Source organism: Passer montanus, unplaced genomic scaffold (assembly GCF_014805655.1).
Source record: "Passer montanus isolate IOZ18808 unplaced genomic scaffold, ASM1480565v1 scaffold32, whole genome shotgun sequence".
Lineage (NCBI taxonomy): Eukaryota > Metazoa > Chordata > Aves > Passeriformes > Passeridae > Passer > Passer montanus.
Window position 1 is genome coordinate 977,362 of NW_024367930.1, and position 12,360 is coordinate 989,721.

The 12,360-nt window shown below is 37.3% G+C and overlaps 1 protein-coding gene across 3 annotated transcripts in view; it reads left to right on the forward strand.

Annotated features, from left to right (window-relative positions):
* POU6F2 (POU class 6 homeobox 2) overlaps window positions 1–12,360 on the forward strand; it is a 309,043-nt gene that overhangs the window by 130,018 nt on the left and 166,665 nt on the right. For all 3 annotated transcript variants that reach the window (XM_039715136.1, XM_039715137.1, XM_039715138.1), the window contains exons 3-4: window positions 4,080–4,171; window positions 5,115–5,343. In XM_039715136.1, the coding sequence (XP_039571070.1) occupies window positions 4,080–4,171; window positions 5,115–5,343 (321 nt within the window). The remainder of the gene's footprint in view (window positions 1–4,079; window positions 4,172–5,114; window positions 5,344–12,360) is intronic.

Sequence of the window (12,360 nt, forward strand, 5' to 3'; positions counted from 1 at the left end):
TGTGCTTATTTGAGAATCCCTATTGGAGTCTCTTTTCCCCATTAGTTGTAAAGTGGGGCATTGGAGCATTTTTGCCTTCACAGGGCACTGGGAGACACTAAGAAATGAGTTACCTGTTGTGTTGCTGAAAATGTGTAAGAAACAAGATGGAAGCAAACTATGGAAAGCCTTTTATAGCCAGTATATTTACAGCTGTAATTTTGTATGAAGCTTGGTGGCCTTGAGATGTGGATTTTTTTTTCTTCTGATGTTTCTCTTGTTGTTTTCTCTTTTCTAAACCAGATATTGTGCAACATGGCTTTTCACTTTGTTTGTGGAATTTTTTCTCATTTTGATAAGGGGAGAAGAAGGTTGCCTTTGTTTTACTTAGCTATATTTTAAATAATGTTTTATTTTAAGAAGGATATTTTAGAGTGTTTACAATACACTTCCGTTTATTTTTATTGTGTCATGCCCTTCCAGTCCCTTGGTGAGATGAGAGGTATGTATTATATAATTTATAATTAATTTATGATGAATCACATATGATGAATACTCCTTATTAAATATTAAAGCCTTGTCTACAGTCATGGCAGTACTATGGCAATGGCATTCCTCTCTGTTCATATGGTACTATTGAGCAAACTCATTGACTTAGGCTGTGTTGTCAGGACTCAGTTGTTATAAGAGCCCTGCCTAGGCAAACAATGTTAAGGAGAATTGGCTCTCTTTTCAGAGTAGCAGCCCCGCTACTGCCTTCCCCTGCCCCTTGTGCACCAGGATTCGGGGTTGTAATGAGAGTAGGATTTCTGTAAAATGTAGCTAGAAGCAGAGATGGTACTGCTGGTAGTTCCCCAGCTCTATAGGGGTTGTTATAAGTCCTGGTTCCTTGCCGACAGACCCCTCACTGACACAAGGCTGAGTGGAGTTGGAGAATAACCTAACAGGAAGTAACAGTAGGCCTGGATCAGACAAGTGGAAAATCTAGGCTAGATTTTGACAATCCATTTTTATCAGTGAGGACTGGAATTTGGACACAGGAATAATTTACCTGCCAGAGGTGGTTCCAGCATCTGGAATTAACCAACTCCCAAATAAACTCCGTAAAACAGTGGCGAGATACAGTGTAGGGGATTGTGTGCTGCCAGTTTAGGGCAGTTGGTCTTAATGAAGGCATTTTCCAAATTCATAGCAATGAATTTCTGAAGCAGAAATAGTAGAGAAATCAGAAATAGAGCTCCCTGACTTCTCTGAAATCAGGGGAATCCCCCTAGTCAGAAATATAAAGCAGAAAAGAAAAAGTAGCCTTTTAGTGATGTTTTGTGCTCTGCCTTGCCTTCTTCAGAATGTTGACCTATGTGTGTCAGTGAATGCAGCATACAGCACGGAAAAAATGCTGTCACTCTGTGATGCAACAGACATCACCCTGAAATTCTTGCTTCACTGTATTTAGTGCCAGCCCAGCAGGCAGGTTTTCTTCTACATTTTCTTGACTCTTAAGTGTCTGTTATAGCAGGTAGATTAGAAGGGGCAGGTAAGATCTGAGAATTTCAGTCAGAGAATACAGGATTGATAATTTCATATAGGATGCCATATAAGACCACATGGAAGTGTGTTCTGTTTTCCTGAGATGACTGCATCCTATGGGAACCAAATTAGGAGCAGCAGGCAAAGCATTTGAGCCCTGAAATAAAAAAACCCAAAACAAACATATATGGTGAGTAACTGTATGACAGGAATGTAATCCTATGTGATTTCAATTAGTACAATGAAAAAGGAAAGCAACGTCATTAATTTTGGCTTGATGGTCCAATATAACCAACTTCTGGTACATAGATTGTGTGATAAAATATTGAAAAATCCTTACGGTACAGATAATATAAATCAGTGGTTCTTTGGATGGGCACCATGGAAAAAAGAATACTAAAACACAGGCATATTACTTCAGAACTTCTTATATATTTTCTGAGAGCTCAAGGTATAAAAATTGCAATAAAATCTAATTCTAATGACTTTGGTTTTGCTCTTTTCCCAAAGATTTCATTGGATGATTTAATGATATGACACATTATCAAGAGTTTGTTTTAATATTAATTAAATCACACACATAGGCAAAACTCACAATCCTTAAAATTACATAAACAAAATTTACTTATAAGATTTGGTCTTAATGGGGAGTGATATCTTCATTGGTATTGAGCCTTGGATCTAATGTCACTTTATACATAGAGCTGTGAAGATTAAAAAAAAAAAGGCCATAACAGTATGTGGAAATTACCAAAGGAAAAATTATGTTTAGTAACATAGCACTTTCTTTTGTATAGGAGGAAATCATACTGGGGAAACCCTGTTTTTTGTCTTAGGGGTGGCATCAGCACGAGAATTGTTATGCATTTGAAAGAAACAGTTTTCACTGAATTGAGCATATCTAGTTATGTTTTTCTCTTTTCATTTAACTTGAATGAGTAAATTGCAGATAAAAAAATTAGTGACTGTGTCTCTTTTTGCATGTTACTAAGCAGTTGTTGGAATCCTCACTGATTATAGTAGGTCAGCTTATACTCATTATTAAATGACAATGGTCATTAAAATGGCAAACATATTTCTGTAGAATTCCCTTTATAAAATGTCAGCAGGTTTGTATGTTTTTATTAGTTCCAAATCAGATATTCCAAAAGACAATTTGTAAGTATTCCCAGAGCAATGTCCATTTCTGAATTTTTGAGACCACACAAAGATATTACAAATTAATCAGATTTTCAGATTTCTGCATAATAAGTCTGCACATTTATTGTTTAATCCAATTCTAAAATGCTGTTATGATTGACAGTTTGCTGTAGAGATGGAAGTCAATTGAATAATATGTAGCAGTCAATTTTATTTGAACCTTAATATGGTGAAGGTGGTTTTTTTTTCCACATTTCCATTATTTATAAGTTGTTCCCCTTAGAGAATATATAAAAGAATTTGTTTTAAATGAGCTGATAATACCCTCTTTAAAATTTATGACGGAATTGTATCCTTTTTCCTTACAGCACAAGGGTGTGCCAAGAAACTGTTTCTGAATTATCTTGCTATTCATAGGACAAACATTAGAAAAGAGCATCTTGTTAAGGTTTACTCAGAATGGAATTTTAACCACTCATCAGGAAAAAAAAACAAACCAGAAGATATCGTACCAATCAGGAAACCTGATGACATTGCCAGGGTTTTCTTTATAAGAGACCACAGTACTCTTACAGCTACATTTGATACTTGCTGTCATTCTTACAACCACAAAAATTAATATGGGCCTGATCATCATCACTAAAAAGTTGGAAATCAGTTGAGCCTTTCACCCAGAGGAAATGGAGGATTGGGATGTAGTTTTGAAAACATCTTGGTACTTTCTTACAACTGACAGGATGTTTTTGTTTTTTGTTCCTCCCTTTCAAATCTGTATTGCAGATTTCAGCAAAATTTAGCAGGGCTGGACCATGTTCTATGCTTAGCAAGTTCCCATGGTATAATTTGATTGCTGGAAATGGATCATTTCAGTAAATGCTGGAAATCCTTGGTTTTGCAGAATTTTGCTAATCCTCCACATGCAATTTAAAAAATAAGCTGTCATATGGAAGCATACCAGTTTTCATAGTACCTTTTTATTGTGTGTGGTAGAGGCCTTGCTGCCTCAGTAGCTGACAAAAGAAAATACTTTATTAAGATAGAAAGTAGATGTGACTTGATTGTTTTTCAGATAATTTTTGCTTTCAGAAATTGCAATGGCTGATGCTCACCTAAGCATAAAAAATGCAGTTCCTACACACACAGAGTGCTCATGTGCTGTATGTAAATTGATGTATAATGCAACCCACATTAGCTGGGTTGATGATAGCTTCAGTTTCACTGCTGTCACATTTCTGTAACTCTTTGAATGAGCTGGCTGGTCTGAATGAACGTTAGCATAATTTATGCAGCTGATAAGCGATTTGAGTGCTTGAGTTATTGATAAAGCACTTTAACATATAATTTTCAGCTTCATGTTATGTGACATCAGAGTAGAAGGTAATGTGGCAGTCCCCAGGCTTGATATTAAAGTCAATCTATTCTCTGGATTTCAGAGGCCAGAGGAAACACAGTGCTGCCTGATACAAGCCCAGCAGACCAGCACCAACCCAGTCAGTCCCATCCTACATTCCCTGTTGGGCCTCAGGTCAGTATCTTTCTTTTTAACTAATCAAGATGTGCAATTTGATGAACAATAAATAACTGTGATTGATCATCTTTGATGTGTGTAATGCAGAAAATGTGAATCTTTTTGGCTGTATTCAGTGGTACAAAAAGGGAACACATGTATCCTGTATATTTTAAAAGTCAAGTTTGGCAGGATTAGATTTTGTATGCCTTTCTAAAATAAAACCTAAGAAGTTTTACATATTTAGGAAGTAAAAATATTTTAATTTCTTGTGTCAATTACTTCTGAAATAAATATAATAATTTAATATTAAAAATCTTGTGCAATTTTAATGCAGAATTATTGTCTCTGACAGTTATGTCTGTCATACAGACTCCTGTATTAATAAAGGTATTTCATTATCTTTTATGCCAGATATTTATTTTCTTAAGAGCAAAGTGTAGACATAGTAATATTGCACTTTATAAGATTTTAAAATATTTCCCGTCTCACGTCACAATTTTGTCCAAGTTCAGCTATACTCTAAGAAGATACTCAATATTCTTCCACTTCCCAGGACAGTCTTTGTCCACAAAGCTTCTGGTAGCTGTCAGTAGTGTTTTCTACTATTATCAATCAGTATACAACCAGGGATTTTTGGGAAATGTTGGCATTTATGTACTTGTAGACTAAGTTGAGTTATGTCTTCTTTCACTCATGAATTATCTTTCATGTATGTGTAATGAATTTTCCAGTCTAGATTCAGCTGGGATTGCTACTATGCTGTTTGACTGAGGCTTACAGTTTCAGACTGTCATATTTGTCAAACTTTTCTGTGTTGGTGAAAATATATGCTTTAAGATACTGGAAGCAGTGCATGTCTGTAATGGAACATGAAAAGATCTCAAGCCAGAAGGTTGAAAGTGTGTAATACTGAACTATACACACTAAAATAGGTTTGTATCTCTGTGGTTTCTTACAGCCACTACTGACAGCCCAACAGTTAGCCTCAGCAGTAGCAGGGGTGATGCCAGGAGGCACTCCAGCCCTGAATCAGCCAATCCTTATTCCTTTCAACATGGCTGGGCAGCTGGGGGGCCAACAAGGACTCGTCCTAACTCTACCTACAGCAAATCTCACCAACATCCAAGGACTGGTAGCAGCAGCTGCAGCAGGAGGCATCATGACTTTGCCATTGCAAAATCTACAAGGTAAGTAATTTTCATAATTTTTCTAACAGGTTCTTTCACATGTTTTATGCCATCTGTTTCTTTAAACTGAGTGATCTCTTTTTCAAATTAAATGTTGCTCTCCATGAATATTGCAAAGTAATACCTGGATTGTTTTTGAATGCTTGAGAGATACTTAAGGGCTATTTGCTTTTTTATAGAAACATATTGGAGGTTGGGTCTTGCATTCTGTGGGTCAGTAATACGAACTGCTTGAATGACTCATTTGGTTTCTTTGTCATCAGTGATCAATGTTCTCTACTCACAGATCATTTGGAGATTTCAAACTATAGAATAACAGAATCATCGAATATCAAGGGTGTGGAATGGACTTCTAAATCATCTTGTCCCAACCCCACCTGCCATGGGCAGAGACACCTCACCCTAGACCAGGTTGCTCAATGTCTTACCCAATCTGTCAAGGTTGGGACATCCCCAACCTCCCTGGGAAACCTGTTCCACTGTCTTATCACCCACCCCCAAACATTTCTTCCTAATATCTAATATAAATCTTCTCTCTTTCAATTTGTACCTATTATTCCTTGTCCTATCACTACAGTTCCTGATGAGGAGTCCCTCTCCAGCTTACTTGTAGAACCCCTTCAGACACTGGAAGTTTGCCACAAGGTCTCCATGTGATCTTCTCCTGGCTGAACAGCCCCTACTTTCTCAGCCTGTGTTCATAGGGAAGGTGCTCCAGTCCTCTTAAAAATTTCATGGTCCTCCCCTGGACTTGCTCCAACAGCTTCTTATGCTGGGGACACCACAAATGTGCATACTCCAGGTGGGATCACATGTGAGCAGAAGGGCAGAATCAGCTCCTTTGACCTGCTGGCCAGGCTCCTTGTGATGCAGCCCAGGACTTGATTGTCTTTCTGAGCTATGAGCACACACAGCTGGCTCATGTTAAGTTTTTCATCACCTGTCACCCCCAGGTCTTTCTTACCAGGGCTGCTCTCAATAATTTCTGTGCCCAATCCATTGATGTGTCTGGGATTGCAGTGACCCTGGTGTAGGACCTTGCACTTTGCTTTGTTGAACTTCATAAGGTTTGCCTCAGCCCACATCTCAAGCCTGTCAAGGTCCCTCCGGATGCCATTATTCCTTCCCTCCCAGCAAGTTGACTGCCACACACAACTTGTTTCACCACTGCTGATTAAAGCACCTGTATGAATAGAAGCAACTAAAAATACAGTATTGCATGAAAATAACTTTTTACAAAATTTACAATAAAATCTGAGTTTTTTCATCTGTCATCCATGCCCCAGCTATATGTTTTCATTCTTGCTGTGGGAGGTCTGCTTTATCAATAAGGTTCTGCCATCTTCTTTCACATTGTTGAGAGAGTTGCATGACTCCAAAGTAACTAGGAAAAAATTAATCTCTATGTATCCTCTCTATTGTCTGAGCTGTACCATGCTTGCAATGGTTCTACCCTGAGGGACCTGCTACTTTTTCCCTGTGGTCTAAAATCAGACTGAAAGTAGTTCTGTAAGATCCCTTTTTTCCTCTGTTCAATCAGTATGTCTAACACTGTTAGGAACAGTACTCAGTCCAAGTACATATGAAATAAAATACAAATGTATTTATTTACTGTTCCTAACTATGTTGATACTTCTCAGAATGCAGTTGCTGCTGAATAGAAAGGAACAAAATATAGCAAGATAAGTGTTAGCCAATATTTTACAACAGAATTGTATAGTTTTAATAGACAAGGACAGAAAAGGGATAGTCCAGTGTGAAAGTGATAAAGGTGTGAGCAGGAAGTGTAAAAATAAAGCTTTAACTTGTTAGCTTTATTTATTTATTTATTTAGTTAGTTAGTTAGTTATTCTTATTTCTTTCCAGTGTAAATAGTACAAAATATTTTTCTCCAATAAAATGGTAATTTAAAAAAATTAATCCTCTGCACTGTGCCCTAAGTATCTTTTAGCCATTAAACTCTGGTGGCTGATGATTACCAGATGTATTATTTGAAGCACCAGATTCTACAGGTTGTCAAACGGAGAAAACAAAGAGACAGCTCTTGTGTTGAACAAACTCCCTTACAAAGCACATGCATAGTACTCTTACCTGTTGGGAGCAACTACTTGCCTTTACCTTGTCCATGTTTTAAAGTTTAATGTCAACAGACCTCTCTTATCATAGTTGTAAATGGTTTTCACTTTAATGTTTAAAATAATGTCTCTCTCATACCATTAAGCTGCACCAAAGAACCTGTCATTCATAAATGATAGATGAAAAGGACACACTAATGCACAAATTTTGCTTGTTTAAAATTTGAGAGTGCATGTAAAGTAGGAATGGGAGATTAAAAAAATAATGCAAGAACAGGAGTGGGTAAAAGCAGATATAACAAAGTGAAGGGGAAGTAGCTTTTTAGCGTAGGTGGATGATGAAATCTTTATGAAGAAACAGGCATTATAAAAATGTATCCTTCCACTCTGGAGTGCTCCAGGTTAGAGTTGCTGGGTATGTAGTATTATAAATAAACATAAGCTTGTGCAGTTCTTACGTCATTTATTCATCCCATGTTGCAAAGCTGGAGGGTAGGGATTAAACCAGGCAACCTTTGCTCTTTAGTTTAGCCATGGATGTCTAATTGCCAGCTAAAAGATGTAACTTTGCTGCCAAATAAATTTTGCAAGCAATGACCTTAAGAGATGAAAAGGTTTCCTTTATAATCTTTACAGGTAGATAGAAGCCTGGGATCAAATAGGGACTTGCAGGAGCAGCAGGTTCAGTTCCCTGTCTGTGAACACAATCACACCTTCCATAATGTATCTGAAAGGAACAAATCTCATGAATTTATTTAGTTGTGTTGTTGTTTGTTGTCTTCTCTACCTTTCCTTCCCAATCTTCCAAGCAAGTGCTACTGCCTGACCTCAGTTTTTGGAAGTGAAACTGATACACAAGGCAGAAAAGTAACCGGGTCAAGATAGCTCCTACTCTCCTGAGTCACAGCTGAAAACTGCCATTGCTTGCTCTGTAGCCCACTGTCCAATGCATGCATAAATGAAGATAAGAATCAGGTGAGAGTGTTGTGTGATATCATCAGTTCCACTGAATCTGATTTTTGGTCCCTGGTTTGTTTCTGTTTTGGTTTGGGGGTTTTTTTGTGGTTGGTTGAGAATAAACATAGAATGTGTGTTCTGTTTTGCAGACCATTTTATAGGTATACTCATAAAAGCCCATGCTTGAACACAGTTTGGTAACTCCTGCTCTTTTGACGAAATTAGACCATAATCATCGGTTTCCATCTCTTAACCTCACTCTAGCATGGCCAACTTAGATAATGGGACGACATGTTTTCATGTTGTTTTCCAACATGTCTTAATACTCCTGTTGTCACATCTGCTCTCCCTGAATTTTCAGTGAGGTCAAGCATAGATGTCCACAGCTCCTGTGAGCTGGGTCTTCTACTGTCTTTCTTGTCTTGTAAGTAAACTTCTAAAACTCTTCATGGCAAACTAGCCCAGCTAGGTAACTCGAAAGATACCCTTAAAACTGTTTGAATAATGTATAAATTCAGAAAAGGTCTGATCTGACAGAGTACTTGAATTCATACTGAATGTTGATCAAGGTAATTCTACTATACTTTTTGTGTTCCATATACATGTTTAAATGATTTTCTTCTCAGGAACATCCAGGTCTGGTTCAGGGTAATAAATATGAGACCTCAGAGTGCCTAGATAAAACAAAGAAAATTCTTGTTTGTGAAAAGAGAAAAGAGTACTCAGTGATAGGAATCACAGATGAGAAATATTAAGTACATAAAATGAGAAATCAAGAGTTTATTTTAAAATGGAGCAATTAATGATTGCTCACACCGTATAACTTAGTGGTATTGCCTATTCTTCACTTGCCAGTTACCTCTAAAAATGTTTTTTCTCCCAAATGTGTTTGTGTTAACTTGATCAGTGGCTATATGGATCCACCAATAAGTTGATAGGAATTTCATTGCTGTAAATGAAAAGAGGTTTAGACCAAACCTCTTCCAAAATGTCTTTTCTACTTCTTCTACATACTTGATTATTTTCTGTTCATTACAGCCTGGCATTTGCAATATACGCTGCTATGCTGTATCTGTTCCCTGAGCAAATACATCAAATGTAGGTGAACAGAAGGAACAGAGGTGAATGTGTAAATTCTTGCTGTGAAACTTAGAAAAATATGTTTTCCCTGGCTTCAAGTAAGCAAATTTCATATGCACAACTAATATGCAAATAATACAATTCACTGAGGTGGGAGAGGGTGGCAGAATAAAAGTATCTACCTTAGTGGAAACAGAAATCCCTGAACATAACACCTGTGGAATTTTGAGTTTTGAGAAAACAGTAAAATCAGCAATAATAACTTTTTAGGGTAATCCACTAAAAGCACTGAAGATAAAAGTGTGAAAACTACCCATAAAATATGTCATCCCAAGAAACTTACAAACCTGATTTCCACTCATCATTTCTTAGAAATGGAATATAGGTGGAATATAGCCATGCTTTCCTAAAATTTTGCAGGTGCTACAGCTATCATGATGTTGTGAGAAGGGGAAAAGTGAGTCAGGTGCTCCACAAGACAGTGTGTTTCCTGTCTTCTGCTGTTCATTGCTTCTTGGCCTGTCTTTATTGACTTAATGCAGAAAATAGTCTGACAGCTTCCCTCTTAATCATCCAAACTGGTGGGTATAAGTACTGATCTTCCTGCCTTTAGGAAACTTTTCTATGGGCTGAACAGTTTCAGTTTTTGCGTCTCTTTTGCCAGGTCAGATTTCTTTTGTTTTTGGGAGGACTATGTTATTTTTTAAAAAATTTCTATAAAATTTCTATATATTTAAAATAACTATTAAAATAATTATCCTTCTCAGGAGATTCTCCAAGGGACTAGTAGTTGCTTAATCTGTGTATTCAGTAATGCCTGGGAACTGATATTAATGAAAAGACATTCTCTCCTTAAACCCATCTCAAGAAACCTTTTGGGTGGGGGAGCTGAGTTTGTTCTGACTTGTTTTCTTTATGTCATTTTAACCCTGTGAATTTCCTGTTGACATAACTGAAAAATGGGAAGGCATTCCAGTCCTGGGGAGTTGTTAGCACTGTGCCTCTCTTTTTAGTCTCTTTTTAGTCTCTTTTCCATAACAACCAAAGCATTTTTAGCCAAAATGTTAACATATTTTAGCTATTCTTTAGTATAGCATATGTGATTGAAATTAGAAAATGACTGTGTGTTGGTTCTGCATCACGGAAGTGATATTATGGGAGAGGCTGTTGGTAGTTTCCTCTGTGTCTGATAGGAAACCAATCAGTGGTTGGCTTTGGGAACTGACAATCTGTTGAACCACTGGAAAGCTGTACACCCTTCTGTGAAAAACACACGTTAAAGAAAAAAGAAAGTGCTTAGCCTTTCTCCTAATCCTGTCTCACAACAAGAAATGAATAAGTACATTCTAATGAGTACACTAGTGATTGACCAACACTAAACCCACTACAGACAGTGGGTTTTGTCAGCTCACTGCTGGGTGCTCACTCACCATAGATAACAATCTGGGAGTCTCTCTGCAAAGGGCTGGTCCAAATATATTTTATCACACAGCAGTGGTACACCAGTGTTTTAGATATATGTGTCTATATGGAGAGAGGATGACACTGGAAGCTTGAAAAAAATCAACAAGCTGGAGACTGTAGCCTCATGACACTGAAACTTTGTGTATTTTATTTCCACTACCCATTGTACTGCTCCATGAGTGGATGTCAATAATTTATTTACAAGTCAAACTTTCTCAGTCTTGAGTCATGAAAGAAATGAGAACAAACTATCTCTCTAAATCACTAGTGAAAGCTTCAGTGCTGAAAGGAAGGCTTGCATAGCTGAAAATGTGAAATCATTAAATTACATTATTTAAACAGCAGCAGGTCATATTTTAGCAGCAATACCATGGAAGGGAAAATGTATTAACCACCTTGAGAGATAAGAGACAGCCATTAAAGTGCACTGATATGGGTTACAGTTGACACAGATAGTGGTAAAAAAAGTAAGAAGGCATTTTTTTATATGGAGATCAGTCAAAAAGAACGTTAGGTAAAGACAATGGTAACAACAAAAAAACCCCCACCCTATTGTTTACATTTATTGGTCTTGTTTCCTCTGAACAGAGATTTGTATTATTAATTGTACGACAGATAAAGTAAATATGCTATGTCTCCATTCCTCCATGTACACACACCTTAAAAATCAGAAATCAGAGAGAGATGAAAAACAAAAAAGAGACAGAAAAGAAGTAAACTACAAGCTTCAATTTCTTACTGATCTAGAGTCCAAATTCCAGTTTCTTAGAACATTTTTCCCTTTTAACTAAAGTGATGCAGTCCCTATTCATTTGTATTCCCCTTCAAGTAACATGAAATAGCTTTCAGAGTCTACAGAAAGGCAGTGTTTCACTTATGTATTTTAATGAGCACCAATGTCAGTAATAATCAAAATGATGTTTCACTTAGAGGAATAGTTTTATTCCCAGGTACTTTTGCAGTGTACTAACATAACCAGAACAGGAATGACAAGAGCCAAGAAGAAGTGCTGCACTCATAGCAATTTCTGTGAAGCCCTCAAACCAAATATACCTCTCCTCTCACTATATAAATGCTGCACAAAATGCAGTCACTGTGAAGGGCTCACTTACACAAGGAAGGGGATAGCCAACCCTCAAGACAAACCTCCCTAGCACAGTGCGTGGAAAGAAATAAGACAAATGTGAGAGCATTCATAAGCACACCGTGGCATGCACAGAGTTTCTATGGATTAGCAGCTACTACATCAGGTTTCCTCAGGCTATCAGCTGTAACCCAACCAAACTGTTCTAGAATAACTGAACTAATATGCAGAGATCCCTGAAGATGGGATGAGCTGTCTCTGCTGGGTCTCCCAGGAAATGTACTTTTTTAGAAGATCTAACATTTGCTTTTGGAAGAAAGGACAAAATCTGCTTTACTGACAGTAGTATAGCAAGAA